General features: G+C 43.4%; 1 protein-coding gene across 5 annotated transcripts in view; it reads right to left on the reverse strand.

Moving 5' to 3' along the window:
• The window catches only part of Tdrd5 (tudor domain containing 5), a 47,905-nt gene that overhangs the window by 8,122 nt on the left and 20,112 nt on the right, over positions 1 to 19,671 (reverse strand). For all 5 annotated transcript variants that reach the window (XM_006250039.4, XM_006250037.4, XM_008769615.4 and 2 more), the window contains 4 exons: positions 18,978 to 19,044; positions 11,897 to 12,097; positions 11,244 to 11,381; positions 8,323 to 8,481 (listed from right to left, as the gene is read on the reverse strand). In XM_006250039.4, coding sequence (XP_006250101.1) covers positions 8,323 to 8,481; positions 11,244 to 11,381; positions 11,897 to 12,097; positions 18,978 to 19,044 — 565 coding nt within the window. The remainder of the gene's footprint in view (positions 1 to 8,322; positions 8,482 to 11,243; positions 11,382 to 11,896; positions 12,098 to 18,977; positions 19,045 to 19,671) is intronic.

The raw sequence follows: 19,671 nt of genomic DNA on the forward strand, positions 1-19,671 counted from the left end.
GACTAAGGGGTCCTAACCCACCACAGGTCAGAGTGTATGTACAGTGGGAGAAACTGAGAGGCAACCACATACGCATAACATAAAAGCTCAGGAGATTTACAGAGTAAACGTCAGCAGCAAAGCTCTTGGGTGAGAGAGCAGACGGGGTACGGAAACGGGAGCGTGAGAGGAAAGTCGGTGTGGAAGCAACTGCATCTCCAGATGGCTGCCCTACACCCAGGACTCAGGCAGCCGCTCTCTTCACCAGCTAGAGGGAGTTTTGGAAAGTTAAGACACATGGAATAAAGAAGAAGAAAGAAGGATTTGTGTTAGTCAGCTTCGCATTACTCAAATGAAATTTCTAAGAGAATTCAAAAGGAATTCCCTTTTTCTTGACTCATGGTTTCAGAGTGTCAGTCCATGGTCAGTTGCCTCCATGTGGACCTGAGGAGACGGGCTATCCTGACAGTGAGAACATGTAACTGAGGAGACTGCTCACTCCTGGTGGAAGAAAACAGAGAGGGAAAGCACGACCGCTCACCTCCTGGCTTCTACTACCTCACAATGATACCACAAGTGAGCATCCAGACCTTAGCACACAGCCTTTGAGGGACATTTCAAGTCTAAATCTCCTGTCTGTATCATGCAAGACCACATCTCGTGTGCCTTCAAGAGTCCCCAAAGCCTTAGCTGTTCTATGATGCTCAAAAGTGCAAGCCAAAAGTCTCCTTGTGGGAACCAGGACCCAGGAGTGGGTGAGGGAGGCGGAGTCACCAAAGCCCAGACACGGACCCTGGAGACCCGCACTGAGGTGCCGATCTGCTTTATGGCGCAGCAGCAAGTGTTTTTACACAGCTTTTGGACCAATGAGAAATTGACGGCTTTGGAGTAGCCAACTATCCCACTGTCACTACTGGGAGGTGCCAGGCTGCCAGCACTGGAGGGGACTCCCGTGAAGCCAGGGGTGGGGGGAGCCACCGCCCTGTTCCAGGCCTATTCTAAGGTTCCACTAGTTTGCTAGGCTCCTTTATTTTGTGTCACACGGTATTCCAGTGGACATGGGAGTATGGAAGCCACCTAGGGGCCACAGCACCTACATCTCAAAAACTCTCAGCTGTGAACCCTGCAAAAAAAAAAAAAAAAAGAAAAAAGAAAAGAAAAGAAAAAAAAAGAAATATTAAGTTATAGAGCCAGAGACAGGTGGATCTCTGTGAGTTCCAGGCCAGCCAGAGGTGTAGGGTGAGATCCTATCTCAAAAAGCAAAAACCAAACAAAAAATATACACTTTACAACAGCATAGGAGTAAACCCTCTATTCCAAATGAGACATAGGCGAATACCAAGAAAGGACTGGACCAAAACAGCAAAACCGACCAGGCAAACAGCAAACTCTGTCTGCAGGGAACAAGGTGGTGGGAAAGGGCCCTGCTGCCCTTATCCCACTCTTGTCTAGCAGCCACCACGCGGCAGCTCACTCGCACACTGGCTGGTGACTGTAGCTTTTCTCTGCCGATTTTCCATGTTTCTGCCACCACTAACTTCCTAGGTCTCCACTGTCACTTTGGTTTCACTCAGGCTAATGTGCTGCACTTTTGGGAGCTCCCCACAGGGACTGTACCACATGCCTGCTTTCTTGGGCTTTCCTTTGAAACCAGAGGAAGTCTCCTCAGCTCTGTGACTCTTACATTCTGTATGCTTGAAAAGACAACACCTGGGAGAGGCTAGAATCTGGTATCAAGTTCTGTCACCAGTGGAGCAGTAAAGCCAGAGCCGCCGACTTCCTGGAGAGCTGGGCAGTGGGAATGCCACAACTCAGAGGCTTGGCTTTGTTTCCAAGGGAAGTCTTCCTGAGGCCTCAGAACACTAACCATCCCAATGCAAAGCACTCAACGACTGAAAACATTTTATGATGTGAGTGTTTTACCTGCATATGTGAATGTGCGCGTACCGTATGCATGTCTGGTGTCCAGGGGCCAAAAGAGGGCATCAGATTAGAGGTGAATCTTCTCACCTCAAACATCTGCTTCAGAAGTGGGTTTTCACACCTCAGTTCACACCAAGAACAGCCACCACGCCTACTAAGCACAACCGTCACTGGGCGTGGTCACCAGTATTCTGATGGTCTAAGCTTTTATCATGATCAGCCACTAAGCTTGGCTTGCAGCAGTCTGGTCTTTCTCCTGCCTCCTTCTCCAAATTTTTCCTCCTATAAACTGGTGATTCCAAAAGCTTCTAAACCACAATTTCACAGAATGACAGCTACAACCTCATAGCCAGCATCCGCGTTTCCATCTCATTTCCATTACTTTGACAAAATATCTGAGGCAGAACGACTTCAAAAGGCAATGTTTCCATTACTGAAGCCTACAGTGAGGCAGGCATCACAGGAGAAGGGTGTGGCAGAAAAACACCTTATGTCATTAGGAACTGTTTGACACTGTCCATTTAACAGAAAACAACATTAGGCTCTCCCTTAGGCCCTATGACCTATTGCCAAAGGTTCTTGGTTCTGAATCGATAATTCTTTTTGATGAATTATTAGTCTCGATCAGCTTTTTGTTGCTGTGAAGAGACACCACAATCTTGGCAACCCTTATGAAGAACAACATTTAATTGGGGTTGGCTTACAGTTTCAGAGGTTTAGACTCTAGTCGTGGAGGCGTGCGGGCAGACACGATGCTGGAGAAGTAACTTAGCGTTCCTATATTCAGATATGCAGGTAGGAGGAAGAGAGAAACCCTGGGCATGGAATGGGCTTTCTGAAAGCTCAAAGCCCACTTCCTGTGACTTACTTCCTCCAATAAGGCCAGACTTCCTAACCTTTCAAACTGCACCACCCCCTGATGGTCAGGCAGTCAACTCTAATCTATGAGCCAATGGCAGCCATTCTCATTCAAACTACCAGGGTTGCTCCCTGCACTGGCCAGAGAAGGGGAGGGAGAGGTGGGTAAAGGACTAGGATCCCCGTGTCCCAGTTCATTCAACACCCCCACCCCGCCATGCACACCCGACTTCCTCCAGCTAGTCTCTTAACTCCTTTTTCTCAACAGCACCAGCAGCTGGCAACTAAACCTTCACATACGAGTCTTCAGGATATCCCCGATCAGAACCAGTTTTTATGCTGTTTATTGAGATTACTGTCTTCTTACTATGATAGGAAAGCATGGATGGGCTTGAAGGCAGATCAATAGACATTATCTAGTCTGAACAGCATAGAAAAGAGTTTAGGGAAGGTTACTCCAAGAGATAAAGAAGCTCAGGAAGTTGGGGGACAATTACAAACTACTTAACAGTTGTATAATCAATGCTAAGACAAAGTACAATGCAGGGAATTAGCTTGAAGGGCTGGAGCGGACACTGGTGGTGGGTTACTCACCTGGAATAAACGAAGCCTGTTTCTACCCAAACAAGGAACTATGTTTAAAACCCCCCAAACTTCAGTGAAAGGTAAATGTATTAGATGAATAATCTTGAAGCAGTCTAGACCTAAGGAAATCTAGCCTGGACAGACGACGGTGAGCCTCCTGAAGACTACGAAACCACGGAATATAACCAATAAACATGGCCCACTGCCCACAGAAAACGTGACTATAAATTCTGCATCAGAAACCACAGGACTGAAAACAAGTGGAAAGAAAAGTTTAAAGCAATGAAAGGAAGGAACCTGTGTGCGTGATTTCTGTGTCTGGGGAATAGACCTTTTAAGTCTGTGATAGTCTTCACAATGATTTACTTGGTGGTAAGACAGCCACATACTGAATAACAGCTACATGCAATTCAGTGGTAAATTACTGTATGAATCCAGTGTAAAAATCCAGGCCATGAGAATGACTGGAACTGCAACTGACAGGGGAGAGGAGGTGGGGGAGGGGCATCTCTAAGATGAGACAGACCTGGAATAAGGGAAGCACCCAGGAGTCCATAAGGGTGTCCTTAGCAGTGACTCACAGCATTGGGGATACGGAACCTGAAGGGGCCACCTCCTGTAACCAGGCAAAATCCAATGGAGTGATAGGGACACCAACCCACCCACAAAACTTTCAATCCAAAATTTATCCTGTCTACAAGAAACGCAGGGACGTGGGCATGACCAACCAATAATGGGCCCAACTTGAAACCCATTCCTTGGACAAGCACCAATTCCTAACACCATTAATGATGCTCTGTGGTGCTTGCAGACAGGAGCCTAGCATGGCTGTCCTCTGAGAGGCTCCGCCCAGCAGCTGACTCAGACAGATGCAGAGACCCACAGCCACACAGTGGACGGAGCTTAGGGACTCTTAGGGAAGAGCAGGAGGAAGGATTGCAGGCCCAGAGGGATAGAAACCCTACAGGAAGACCGACAAAGTCAACCAACCTGGACCCTTGGGGCTCTCAGAGACTGAACCACCAACCAAAGAGCATACACGGGCTGGACCTAGGCCTCCCCACACGTATGTAGCAGATGTGCAGCTTGACCTCCATGTGAGCCCAGAACAACTGGAGCAGGGGCTATTGCAAAAGCGGGGCTGCCTTCTCTGGCCTCAGTAGGTGAGGATGTGCCTAGCCTCACAGACTTGAAGTGCTGGGTGCTCAGGGGAGAAGAGGAGGGTGGATGGGAAGAAGGATTGTGGGAGGGGGGTTGATAGGGAGGGGGCAGTGAGCAGAATGTAAAGTGAGTAAGTAATATAAGTAAATAAAAGTATAAAAACAACTATAATAGAAACTTTAAAAAGCAAATTTCCTTAAAATGTAAACTGCAGCAGGGAAGGGGAGTAGAGTCAGGAAGTCAGGAATAGCTAATGAAAAGGTAACACCAGATCTAAAACACGGTAGTCACAAAGTACCAACAGTCTGACGATGATCAGTGGGCTTCTACAAATGAATAAATGACATACTGTCTCAATACGACTACTAAATAGGCTACAAGTAAAAGGAAGAGGAAGATACTCCTTGCAGACACACACAGAAGTACGACTTTCCTGGATTAGACATGCAGGCTTCTGTGTGGAAAGTAACTGTAAACAAAGACAGACATCTCCTAAGGATGGGCGTCAGTTCACCAAGAAAACATAGTCCTAGATCACAGGACAACACCTGAACAAACAGAGGAAATACGACGGAAAAAGAGGAGAAACAGGCAAAGCCCAAGAGGAGAGTGGGAGACTTGGGACATCCTTCCCAGTAATCAATACAACCAGTCAGCGTCAATGACACTGGAGAGCAGCAAATGCTGCCACCAGCTGCGAGCAGTGACTTCCACCTGAAGTAGAATACACAATAGAATACACATCCTTTTCAAAGGCACAGGGCGTCAGCCAAAAAACCACGTCCTGTGTCAGCAAAACAAAGCTTGGCAATGTAAGGACCCGAAACATACAAAGTAGGCACCCAGACCATACACTATACACTCCACAGAGAATAAAGTACGCTCCCAGACCATGATATACAACACAGGGAATAACAAAAGGAAAACAAGAAAATCTCAAAATACTTGTAAATTAAACAATTCTAAATAATTCCATAGTTCAAGTGCATTTCAAAAGAAATTTAAAAACCTACTAGCTGAAAATAACAATAAAACATTCAAATTTGTGCAGTGTGGCTTAACTGTATACAGACACAGCACAGATGCAGAGCTTAGGAAAGATCTAAAGCTCCACCTTCACAACTGGAAGAAAAGAAAACTAAATGAGAACCAAGCAAAATAATCACAAAATAAATTTGAACCCAGAATGATGACTGACAAAAGTAAGACTCAGACACAATGATTCTAAAGGCTAAAAGAATATTATTCATAATAATTTAAAAATGATAAAATGTGAAGACTCAGACTCCCTGATTCTCTCTTCACGAGTACCTACATGCATGTGTACAAGCAAGACTGTGTGACACTGAGAAAGTTCAGACCTACAGACCCCTGGCACAGAATTCAGAGTGGCCACTGACTCACAGGAACCAACAACCCACTTTTTTTTCCTTTTAGTAAAGGATTAAAGGCAATTCTGTGGAAACAGGAGTTTTCTCAATAAAATGATGCTAAAGCAACTGTGCGTCCATGTATAACAAAATGAATCCTATCCTCACAACACCTGTGCTAAAAAGTAACTCAAAATTAACAGGAAAAAAGTTGTCACGTTGGACTTTCTAAAATGAAAAAGTTTGCTGTGTGAGAGACAGTGAAAGGACAAGTTACAAATGAGACAGTGGAGACCACCATCTGACCAAGGACACACAGCTGGGACATTTAAGAAAACTCAAGACAGGGAGAAAACAACAATTCCCAACTGTTAATGGCAACACCCGGAACATATACACTACAGGTGGGAACATGAAAAGGTACAGCTCCTCTGGAGAGCAGTCTGCCAAACACTGTCACATAACACACCAGTCCTATGTCTGGACATTTTCTCTGCATAAATGAAACTTAGGTGTACACGTACACACACACACACACACACACACAAAACTGTGTATGAACACCTATAGTAATGCTATTCATAATTATTCAAAGCTGGAAACAATTCAAATAAACCTTGGTTCGCGATGGATATTCAAACTGTGGGATCGCTAATGCAACCAAGTAACATTCAGAACACAAAAGCTTTGAACTATCAACAACCTGGATACATATGAGGTACTCAAAGGTATTATGCTCCACTAAAAAGTCACTCTTAAACTTCTATTATATGCTAGTCGTAACGAAACACCAGTAATATGAGAAACTGTGACCAAAACCAGGGAGACGGGTTACTCCAGGTGCTGGAGCTATTCTGCATCCTGAATACATAAAACTGTGTGGAATACATAAAGCTATTTGTAGATTAAAACTGACAGAAAAGCACACCAAAATAAAGTCAATGCTGCTGTAGTTAACTTAAAAAGAAGTATCAACATAAAATTCACGCCAGCATGCGTAAGACCTGCACAAACTCAAACCAGACAACAGTCAGCATGGAAGAGAGAACGTGGGCACCAACCCCACTCTTCCACGAAGCCATCTCAACGACAGCTGATGGAGAGGGAGATCTCTTCTTCCGTGGGTGACACCACATCCCAGGGCAGGCCCCTGCTCAGGAGCCGTTAGCCGACACAAATTGAACTCTACTTTCTTTTAGGAGAGAAAAAGAGCATGAAGATGCTTGGAGAGGAGGTGGCGAGATCTGGGAGGAGTCAGGAAAGGAGAAAGAATACAATAAAATGTATCAAATTTTCAAAGAATAAACAAAGAGATTATTCAAAAGTATACATGGAAAGTGTCCTCGCACACGATTTGAGTCAGCAGAAAATAGCATTAATACTGACGGCAGGGGAGTGGAATGAAGGCTAAGTGTATGTGTAGTGAAGGGATGAAAAATTTCTTCTATGCCAAGAAATACAAAGATACTTAAACTGGAAAATCAGGAAATACGAAGTATAGTTTTTAATGAAACAATTAAAGGGGAAATTTAACAACAGCTAAGCAAGATGATTTAGAAAATGGTTGTTTTAGAAAACAGAAAATGCAATTAGACAAGATGGATGAAGCAAAGAAGTGCAGACCGACAGGAGCCGGATGTAGATCGCTCCTGAGAGACACAGCCAGAATACAGCAAATACAGAGGCGAATGCCAGCAGCAAACCACTGAACTGAGAATAGGACCCCCGTTGAAGGAATCAGAGAAAGAACTGGAAGAGCTTGAAGGGGCTCGAGACCCCATATGAACAACAATGCCAAGCAACCAGAGCTTCCAGGGACTAAGCCACTACCTAAAGACTATACATGGACTGACCCTGGGCTCTGACCTCATAGGTAGCAATGAATATCCTAGTAAGATCACCAGTGGAAGGGGAAGCCCTGGGTCCTGCTAATACTGAACCCCCAGTGAACGTGATTGTTGGGGGGAGGGTGGTAATGGGGGGAGGATGGGGAGGGGAATACCTGTAAGGAAGGGGAGGGGGGAGGGGGATGTTTGCCCAGAAACCAAAGAATTATTATTAAGTATTAAATAAATTAAAAAAAAAGAAATGTAAAAAAAAAAGAAAACAGAAAATGCAGGTGTCATGAGGGACTCTAAGTTATGTGCATATAAACACTTGTATAAAATAAAAATATGTTCCTCCAAAAATAGAAATATATTTCCTGATGAGTTTTCCTCATATTGCTACGCAGGACCTCTAATGTTGCCATTGTGACTCGGCCTGGGGATAGTAACCTACGCACGGTCCGACCGTGCTTTTCTTCTCTGTGATCGATTGGCTCTGTTGCACCGCTGTGGTCTTGGTGACTGTTAAGGAGGTTTTCAGTGTCACAGAGCAGCACTCACAGACAAAAGCAGTGGAGCCCGCAGAGCACTGATTTCCAGGTGCCACCTCCTTCTCTTACCTCATTCTCTTCCTTCGGATCCTTTGGCTTCAGGATGGACCACTGTGGCTCCTCTTCACAGCTCTCCCGGGTTTTCAATGGACCCAATTTAGAATCCTTTAATAATTCCTCAGATACAGATTTAAGGTGACTTATAGACTTCTCGTCATTAATATCTTGCTAGTAGATATAAAAGAAAAATCATTTTCTACATTAATGCTGTTTCCAAAATCTGCATTCCTATAAACTTTGGTGGAAAGTATACTCTACAGTTTATACATGTACAAAGGTATATTCTCATTCTTTCTTTCTTTCTTTCTTTCTTTCTTTCTCTCTCTCTCTCTCTCTCTCTCTCTCTCTCTCTCTCTCTCTCTCTCTCATTTTTACACATTTCCCTACATCTTCCCATTCTGTTCAACTATATCAGAAAACAATCCTCATTGCACATGTTATCAAGTGACCACAGTTGGGCACATGATCAAGTGTCTACAAGATACCCTGTAGCTACAAAGGAGGTAATAGCAGTCTTCCCAGTACGGCCATTGCAGAGACATGGGTGCAGATGCAGGAAGGAGGCCGTGTGAAAGGAGAGAGGATGCAGTGAGGATGCTACACACACAGGACACTCAAAGGCAGTGGCAATGGGCAAGAGGCTGGGTTCACAGTGGGGGTGCATGTGGGTGGCACAGAGCTCAGTTGGACCAAAGTACAAACCAAATCAGGAGAGTTTATGTATTTTTTTCTTCTGCACAAAAGATGCTATTTCATTTCTAGAACCAAACTATGATTGCTTGAAGAAAGCAACAGATAAAAGATATTCTAAAAAGGATAAACAATGAATTAAATTCACTATTCAAGAATAAGGAAATACAGTTCTTCCAGTGCGGTAATAATAATTAAGAAAGACTCAATCTTGTTATAAACCAAACAAACCAGATTAATTAAAAACAATGCTAGGGGCTGGATGGCTGGGGCAGTGGTTAAAGGCATCGCTGCTCTTACTACAAGACTCAAGTGTGACTCCCAATATCCGCAAGGTGGCTAGGAACCATCCACCCTCTACTTCCCAGAGATCCGCTCTCTCCTCTGACATCCACGGGCACCAGGTGCACTATGGTGCATCACTAACACGGAGGGCAAGACACTCATAAACTAACAAATGTGTCATTTAACAGTTTTTAATCTTTTTTATTTTATATGTATGAATGTTTTGACTGTATGTATACCACATCTGCCTTCTCCCCAAGGACCCAGAAGAGGGAATGGGATTCCCTGGAACTAAAGTTACAGGCAGTTCTGAGCCACTATGTGGGTGCTTGGAACCAACACACAGCTTCTTTGCAAAAGCAGCCAGTGGTCTTCGCCCCTGAGCCATTTATCCAGTCCCAGGCTAAACTACTGCCTTTGCAACTGCAGCGGGAGCCATGGGTACGTTTGTGTGTTGTTGGAGACAAAGTCTTGCCATGGAGCTCCTGTGTGCTGGCCTCAGAGGTGGGTGTCACCGCCCACTTTTCATGACAAGTCAAAGGCACAGTCAAAACAGCTGTGCCTTTCAATATCTTTTTTTTTTTTTTTTTTTTTGGTTCTTTTTTTCGGAGCTGGGGACCGAACCCAGGGCCTTGCGCTTCCTAGGTAAGCGCTCTACCACTGAGCTAAATCCCCAGCCCCTTCAATATCTTTTAGTAGTCGGTAATTACTTAAAAAAAAAAAGACTTCCCACCTCTAAAATACATAGATGTGCCTACTAAACAAAGCGGTATTTTTATATCTATAACATGCAAAGAAAATAAAACACCTTATATCAGCAAACAAAGCACCTCTGACCCTTAAATTTAAAATACCAAACATTCTTAGCCCAGTAGCTATTGCCATGGAATGTGAGACTCAGAGGATTTGTCTTACTTTGTTCAAGAAACACTAAATTCTTACTGTGGGCTTCACTTTCCCTTTGTGCTCTGAAGAGTAAGTAACCTACGGGAGAACTCACGACAGCGCCTGGGATACAACACTAGCTCAAGAACTGCTTCTATTGGGGTTGGGGGGGGTGTTTACTGCTGGGAACAGACACCATGACCTTATAAGTTGCTTATAAGCAACTCTTATAAGAAACATTTAATTGGGGCTGGCTTACAGGTGCAGAGGTTCAGTCAATTATCATCAAGGCAGGAGCATGGCAGAGTTCATGCAGTTATGGTGTAGGAGGAGCTGAGAGTTCTACATCTTTATCTGAAGGCAGGTAGTGGAAGACTGACTTCCAGACAGCTAGGATGACAGCCTTAAAGCCCACGCCCACAGTGACACACCTACTTCAACAAGTCACACCTAATAGTGCCACTTCCTGGGCCAAGCATATACAAACCATCATGGTGGGGAGGGATTGGAGTAATACATGTTGGAAAATTATTCTAATATGGTCATTACCATGGTGGGAGAGCCATTTTTAGAGTACGAGCCAAGAATGCTCAATAAACTGAATGGTACAATGAGTAGTAAGATATTTAGTGGGCAAAAGCACTTGTCACCGAGTCTATCAGCCCAAGCCTGACCCCTGGAACCCACGTGGTAGAGAGAACCAACTCCCACAAGTTTTCTTCTGACCTCCGAATGTGCATTGAGGCATGCATGTGCTTCTACACATACACATAACTCATAAATGCAATCAAAAGATTTTTAAAAAAGATTAGCACTGGCATCATCCGTGTAGGGGAGCCAGAGCCACACAAAGGCATGAGAGAATCTACTGCCTAAGACAAGTGTTCCACAGGAAACAGAATCAATGCACAGGAGCAAACGGCACAGAGATGGGGCCACTGTTACAATCACTGTGCAAGATTCCCAGTCTGAAAAGCTGCAATCCGCTCACCCACAAGATGGGGATGTAACTACAGTGAACCAGAGTGACTATATGTGCAGGGGCTTTCCCAGCCATGCAGGGCGCTCACCTGGGGTTGCTGCAGGATCTCCCCGTCTTCGTTCAAATAGTGCTGCTGAGCGGGATGTCCCAGCTCGGTCAGGACCATGTCGCCCGGCGCTGCGCTCGAGTTAGTGTACAGTGCTGGTGGGTTGAAGTCCCTGAAGCCCTAGGATGAAGCGTTTCATTATATAACGAGTCATTATATAACGAGGCAGAAGAGGAGAACAAGCCAGCAGCACCCACTGCCCTGAGGTGCATTCCCCATCATGGGTGAGGCGAGCACCTCCACGCTGACGCTGACGCTGACGCTTCTTTAGTACAAACCAGCAGCCAGGCGAGAAACTGCTGGTGCTCTATCACTGCTTGCAAAGTAAGAGAATGCATTTCTTCTCCAGGAAACCATTGATAACCAAGTACTCTGGGGCCACAGGGATTAGATCATTTGTTCTAAATGAACTTTTTACCAGAGGACAAAGAACCATGAGCAGAATGTGGAGTTGTTTGTTATTGGTGGTTTCAATGGCCACCTGGAAATGAAGACGGTGTCTGCAGTAAGAATCCAGGAACCTAACATACATTCCTGGGACTGAAGAGTAAATCAGGAACTGCTCATACTAAAGTGTTTTATATCCTGAAGTGTGGCATTTAAACAAAGTGTGTAGAACAAAACATGCACTGTACCTTGGATGGGGCGTTTTCTCGGCACACAATAGCATGGCCTTCTGTCCTCAAGACGTGATGAAAATAGACATCTTCATTTGAGGACGTATCACAAAGAAAGATATTAAGGATTCCGTCTATGTACTCATCCACCACACCCACTAATGGCTTCAAACCACACAGTTTCTGGAAGTGCAATATAGCTTTGGATGTCCAGTGTTCCTAAAATACAACAGGGGTATTTATGTGGTGTGATTCAGAGTTACAGTAATCACACACAAATGAATTGGTAGTGAACTAGTTTCAAGTGAAAGAGCCAAAATCCCCAAAACCCAGAGAAACACATAAAATATGTATAATTTTATGGTAAGAGACATTAAAAGAAAAATATGGTTAAGTATGACTACAAAAAATTCTTCTGATAAAAAACTCATTTTTAGAAATACCATATTATTTATTTGTAATAAATAAAAGACCAATCATCAGGGAAATGCAAATCAAAAGCACTCAGAGATTCCACCTCAACTCAGTAAACACAGGCTGCCACCAGGAAGACCACAGCCAATGATGTTGAAGGCACAGGAAAAGGAGCCCTTGTAGCTGTTGGGGTGTGTATTAGTCCGGTTACCATGGAAACCAGTGTGGCGATTCCTCAAAAGGTAAAATAGTAACTGTACATAAGCTAACTACACTGCTTCTAGGTACACACTCAGAATCAAAGTCCATTTACCACAGGGACAGCTGCTCCCATGTTCACCATGGCCCTGTTACAGCAGAGAGGTCAAGGACTGGGAGCGGTGGTGTCTACTGGTGAAGGACAGATGAAGGGAAAAGCAGCCGTGTGCGCATGCACAACAGAGTTTACTCAGCATCGAGAACAAGTACGTTCTGTCCTTTGCAGGAAAATGAATGGATGCAGAAATCGTCACACTGAGTGAATTAGAACAATCGCACAAACACAAGTATGCTGTTTTTCTCTAAGAGTAAAAGGGGGAATAGAGATATAGAGGTAAGAAGAAAACCTCATAAAAAAAGTAGCGGGGCAAATATGATCAATATACATTACATGTATGCATGAGAATGCAATAAATAAAACTTTAAATTTTAAAGAAAAATAATGAAAAGGTATAGAAAAATTTAATTATCCACTGAGGAGGAGGAAAGAAAGACAGACAGACAGACAGACAGACAGACAGTAAGTTAGTTAGTTAGTTAAAGCCAGGCAATGGTGGCACACACCTTTGACCCCAGTACTTGGGAAGCAGATGCAGACCTCAGAATCTCTGAGTTTGAGGCCAGCCTTGCCAGCCTTGTGAGTTCTAGGACAGCCAGGGCCACACAGAAAAACCTTGTCTTAAAAAAAAAAAAAAAACCACACAAAACAAAACAAAAGTCAGTTAAAGATTATTAAGCTAACTTCTGAGGGAAAAAATTTAAAATTCTAGGTAAATTATTTTAATGTATCACAAAAGACCAAAGAACTTTTAAGCTAGTAACACACTGTGACGCCGAAATGAAGGCAAGTGTGGTCTGCGTCTGCCGTCAGAGAGCCTGCTCATCTGCACAGGTCTCACTACAGTTGATGGTCCTAACAGGTCAAAGGGACGAACGTCAAAGCCAGGGCCTACGATGGCTGGAAGTCCACTCCCAGAAAGGGAGGCAAATGCGCTAAGCTTCCGACGGACTTCCAGGTCCACCTCACACCACCAGAGTCAGCTACCAATCCTCAGGTTGTTAATTTACATCAGCACCACACACCACACAGCACCACACACCACCACACAGCACCACACAGCACACAGCAGCAGGAGTTCCAGGAGTGCGGTGAAATCAACATGGATGCCTCTGTGGAGATGGGCATCATCCAACCATCCTGACAGCAGCAGGATGGCAGCAGTCTCAAAGCAGTGGCAGTACAAAGGCAAAGGCAGAGACACTGGGAGGACGACTGAGACCTCCACAGATAAAAACAGCTGCCCCAAAGCCTGACAAACCTGAGCTCAGGACCAAAGGATGAAGGAGAGACCCAACTCTTGTAAAATGTCCAACATCCATGTATGCACACACACATATGCACACACATATATACACACAATTAAATGAAAACGTAAAAATTTTATCTAAAACTTGCAGAAACAATGAGCCATGAATGAGAACAAGTAGAAACCAAGTGTAAGAAACCCCTAAAACCTTAGATCATTTGTATTTTTCAATCAGTTATAAAGCCAATCTTATGCTTAAAGCATATTAACAAAAAGCTACCCAACTTCATTTGAAACTTTTGAAGAGATCAGCAATGTATACAGATTGGTGCAGGTCAGCCAGCGAGATGTCTCGGTGAGTAAAGCCACTCACTGTGCGTCGGCCTGACCTCCACCCACTTCAACCTTAACTCAAAGTGGCTGGAGAGTGGTCTACTCTCACCTCTGCTTCTTTACACACACACACACACACACACACACACACACACACACACACACACACACACGCATGAATACTTTCTCTCATTTAAAGATTGATACAACTGGACTAAATTTCAGAAAGGAAAAATACAATTAACAAAAACTAAAACCTTCATAGGTTAATTCAGTAGCAGATTAGACAGGATTAAAGAGTGAACGAGTGAAATGGAAGATAATTTAGAAAAACAGTTGCCCACCATGTAAAGACGCAGACAGCTAAAAGATCTGGAAGAAAACCTTACCTTTAACACTTTAAATTTTGTTCCAGAAAGAGAGACAGAAGGAGAGAAAATAAAAACATGAATATGGGACATAGGCAATAATCGAAGAGTAACAACTTTCAATTCACAAGGTTTAATGAAAATAACCTACAGATTTTTAAATGTCCAGTGAACAAAGCAGGTTAAATAATAAATTTACACATGCAAGTAAATATATTACATTATACGTAAACATATCCTGACACTGAAGGTAAGGGACAAATGGAGTCTTTAAAACAGCTAGAGATGAAGACAAAGCAATGGTCAAGGATTTTCAAGGGACAAGCCACCCTCCCCTGAAGGGAAGGGGACCAGGCTTGCCTAGGGACAGGCCCAGTGCACTGAGCTTGAGGCTACACCAGGCAAACCACAACAGGTGGGGCTGTAACTGGGCAGGCAACTGTAACAGCCTGTGCTTAGCAAGGCGAGACCCTGCACTCCACCCCTAGCACAGGTACAGAGTACCACAGAGGGATGATGCGTTCTGGTAAACACTACTAAATGTGACCACATGACCCTCACAGGATAAAATCCTAAATAATACAGCTCAAGAAGTGTCCCCTGGCAGAGTGTGACAGGCAATGTGCTGAGAAATATGTAATTAGATCCAAATAGACACAATTATAGGTCTTGTAACCAATTTCTTATTTTTGATTATAAAATTTCTCTGAAAAAGAATAAAAATTCAAACAAAACAAACATTAAATTAATGCTTCCTTTCCTTGCATTCCTTCAAGAACACTGCTTCCTGTGATGTATATCATACGTTAGATCATTAGAGTATAGATACTTTGAATATCCATCCCCTTTTACCATTGTGTTAATTTTCATTATACTATATAGCATAAAATATATTTTGTATAAGAGCAACATATATGATTTATCATGTTACACAAATTAAATTACTTGAAAGTTACAGCTTTCATATTTTTAAGGTATTATGTAAGCTATTTATGCAAAATAAATATTTTGATAAAAATATACTACTGAATGTCAGACATTATAAAATAACTGTTTAGAGAGATGGCTCAGTGGTTAAGAGCACTGTCTGTTCTTCCAGAGGTCCTGAGTTCAAATCCCAGCAACCACATGGTGGCTCACAACCATCTGTAATGAGATCTGATGCCCTCTTCTGGGGTGCATGAAGATAGAGAGAGTGCACTCACATACATACATACGTACATCTTTAAAAAATTAATAAAATAAAATAACTGTTTATAAAGTTGTTAGTAAAGCTTGACGTATGAGGGTGTGTTAAGAACAGAAGGTGTGTGTGTGTGTGTGTGTGTGTGTCTGTCACAGGCCTTAAGCTGCTCCATCAAAAGGCCACTTAAGGTCCCAAGAGGAATGAGAACCCCAGCAGCTTCCAAATATCAATACCCCAATATGTACGGTTTAATCCATTTGGGCGGATCTAACAAAATGCCAGAAAATTACGCATTGAACATATGAACATTAGTTTTTCAGGAACCTACAGTCTTAGACTTCTAACTCAAGGTTTGAAGTTTCATTTCCTAATGAGAGCATATTTCCCAGCTAGTAGACGGCCTTCCTTTTGCCATGCACTCACACGGAGAGCAGGGAAGGGGAGGGAGAGCAGGAGTGGGCTTGTGAATGAGCTGGGTAAAGGAAGCAGAGATCTGGTGGAAAGGGGTGAACACAGAGTAGTTGGGGCCCCACCCTAATAACGCTCATTTTTATTATTTAATTTTAAATTTCAAGAATACAATAATTCTAAGATGAAAGTGTTTGTATATATTTTGCTTAATACAATAAACACATTAATGCTCAGTGTTTGCCAGAATACACATACACACACAGAACATATGCACGCACACACACACGTGAATCCCTCAGCCATGACCTAGGAAGTAACCTAAGCTAGCTCAATGAGGAGAAAAACTGATTTCTGGCTTTGTCTAAAAAAGTTCTAACGGTTTATCTCAGCAAATACTAATTTTCTAACCAATAATTTTGGCATTATAATACAGGTTCACAATTATTTCCAAAGCACAGTATCACAAAGAGAAATAATTCATCTATACTGAGACACCAATCAGGGCTGGAGAGACTGCTCAGTGGGTAAGAGCACTTGCTACTCCTGCAGACGAGCCTGGTTCATTTCCCAGCACCCTCGGGGAGGTTAAAATCGCCTGTGACTTCAGTTCTAGAGGTCCCCATGCCCTGTTCTAGTCTCTGTGTGACTGAATAGACTTGTTACACATACATGCATTCAGATAAAACATCCTTAAGCATAAAGTTAAGAAGGAAGGGTTGAGATTCACAAGATCTATGGTAGCATTTTGTGTCAATGGTAAGAGAGCACTAAGGCCGTCTGTCAGTCAGGAAGGCGGGTTCCGAGAGGAAGCACACCTTATGATTATGTTCAAAAGTTCATTCTACTTAATGTATAGTATGTTAGAAAATTAACTCTAAATTCTAATTGATGTTAATTTGTTTCCATTTAAATTCCTTCTAATAACACCCGTCAGAGACGCCATGACCTTCTGTCACAGGCGCTTCCTTTTTCTTGTAAGACCCATCCAACATGAGAGGCTAAACTGTCTTGTCCAGTATATAAAGCCAAGTCTCATGCTAGTATGTGCCAGCATGTGACTAGTAACTAACTGGACAGGAAAAGCAAAGCAACTTGACTGTCGTTTATTTCCATGGTGTTCAGGTCTACCGCCATGAAGGTATTCACGCTGTGAATGTCTGAGGGTTTGTAGCACTGGTTATGCTGAGACGGCCCCTCCACTCCAATCCAGGAATTTTTTCGTAAGTCATGTTGGGTTTTGTCAAAGGTCTTGTCTGTGTCTACTGAGACGACCAATGATTTTGTCTTTAAGTTCATTTACAGGAGCGGTTATATTCATGCTCAGCTGTCGCCTTCATCTCCAGGACAAAGCCAGCTACAGCCAGCATCATCCTAACTGGACAAACGCTCAGGGCAATATCATTAATATCAGCAGTGAGGAGGGCTGCCCACCTCCAATCCTTTTGAACACAGTTCTTAACATCCACCCCAGCTAGGATAATAAACCAGGGAAGAAAATTCAAAAACGCAAATGTTCAAAGAAGTCGTATTTGAAGATAATGAGTTTATACATCGACGGCCCCAAAATTCCACTAGAAAACTTCTAGAACTGATCACTGTTAATAAAGTGGAATGATCCAAAAATCAACTTACAAAATTCAGTTGTCATCTTATGTAACAATAGCAGACATGCTAAGAAAGGCTCGTGGAAACATGTCCACTCAGTGCAGCATCGAAAAATAAAGTAAGGAGGAAGAAAAACAGAACCAGGAATCTGAACAGCCTATAAAACGAAAAATTTAAATCTCTTAAGAGACTGAGGAAGACACTAGAGGCCTTCTGAAGCTCAGGGGTGGTGGAATTAATAGTTTGAATATGGCCATCCTAACAAAAGCAATGTACACACTCAGTTCAATCCAATAAAAATCCCCTATCATTCTTTATAGAAACATAGGAAAAAGCCCTAAGACCCTATGCACACACAGGTCATTAGCAATCCTGAGTACACAGAAGAGTGCAGGAAGATCACCGTACCTGATTTCAACTCAGCACAGAGCTGTAGCAAAATGACCATAACTTGGGCCCAGAAGCAGGTAAGTGGACCCATCAAAGAAAACAAAGACCCAAAAGTGAGTGTACGGAACCACTCCAGTGGTCAACAGCACAGCCCTACTTTACACAGGAACAGACTTACACTCCAGCGCTCCCGTTAGGTTATAATGGACCTCAAAAATCCCTATTGCTTAGCAACATGTCACCCTAGCACAGCACCTCACTCGCATCTGTGGTGGCACTGGTACAAATACACTGTGTGGAAAGCCATCTGAAAGTGCACCAAGTATGCAGTGTGTGGTAATAAGTGACGGCTACTGTCGACAGATTAGCTTATTCACCCCAGCTTATCCTAAACTCCGTGTCAACAAGAGCAACTTCAAATGTCTCCAACGTCTTCTTCCTGCCCTTGTGGGAGGAGGCCTTTCTTGATTAGTCTGAACAGAACTAGCCACACTTCCTTTTGCTTCTCTCATACACCCGAGCAACTAAGAAAAGGCCACTGGATTAAAGTGGCATTAAAAGCATTTTGGGGTCATGTTTCTAGATGTGGAGAGACTCATTCCTACCTGCTTTAATTTTAAATAAAATCTTTGCAAATTTGGTGCCCGGAGTAACCAAAAGGGACAGAGACGTTAAGTGTCATTATGACACGCTGCAGCTGCTGCCCACACGTCTGTCTCTCATACAGCACACAGCCGTTCCACATGTCATCTGTGTGTCCTGAGAACATTGTCGATACTAAGGACATACCTACGCCTCTGCCAGCTAACGGGAAACAGCAAACATACCTCTGCCGGCCTCACCCACGCCAAAGAGCAAGGGATGGCCTGAGCTGGAAGCTTCGTGTAGCAGCATCTGCAGAAAACAAACACACGGCTGCTTAGTCACGCACTGCACTGCAGCCTACTGTGGACCAGAGGATCCATTCTTGTTTGGCTACTCAGGCCATTTCAATTAATTTGTGACACTTTAAATTCTTTGTACTTTAAAAATAATTTAAAAATAAATTACAAAACATAGTTAAGGTTTTCAAGAGAACTGTGTAAACAAAAGCCCCAGTGGGAGCCACTCAACCCCCCGGCGTATAAGTATCCCTCTTAGCACGAACCTGAGTCATTTCTTAATAAAACATGGAATTTTATTCTCATGGTCCATTTGAATTAATAATCAAGTGAAAGAAGAGAGGCCATCATCCAACCCTGAGAGCAAGTGACGAGGCCGGGGCAAGGCTCGGTGATTAACAGTGTGCTGTGTTGCAGAGGACTGAGTTCACTTCCCAGCTCCCACATCAGGACGCTCACGGCCACCTGTAAGTACAGCACCGGGAAGCCTACAGCTTTGGCCCTGTGTGCACCTGGCTGCATATGTACACGCACGGTTTATAGAGATAAATGTTTAAAAAGATTTGAAACGATCAGTTGTCGTACAGTAAGGATGTAAAGAAGAATAAATGGAAGATGGCAAGAGGCAAAGGTCAGAGTT

This window comes from Rattus norvegicus, chromosome 13 (assembly GCF_036323735.1).
Source record: "Rattus norvegicus strain BN/NHsdMcwi chromosome 13, GRCr8, whole genome shotgun sequence".
NCBI lineage: Eukaryota > Metazoa > Chordata > Mammalia > Rodentia > Muridae > Rattus > Rattus norvegicus.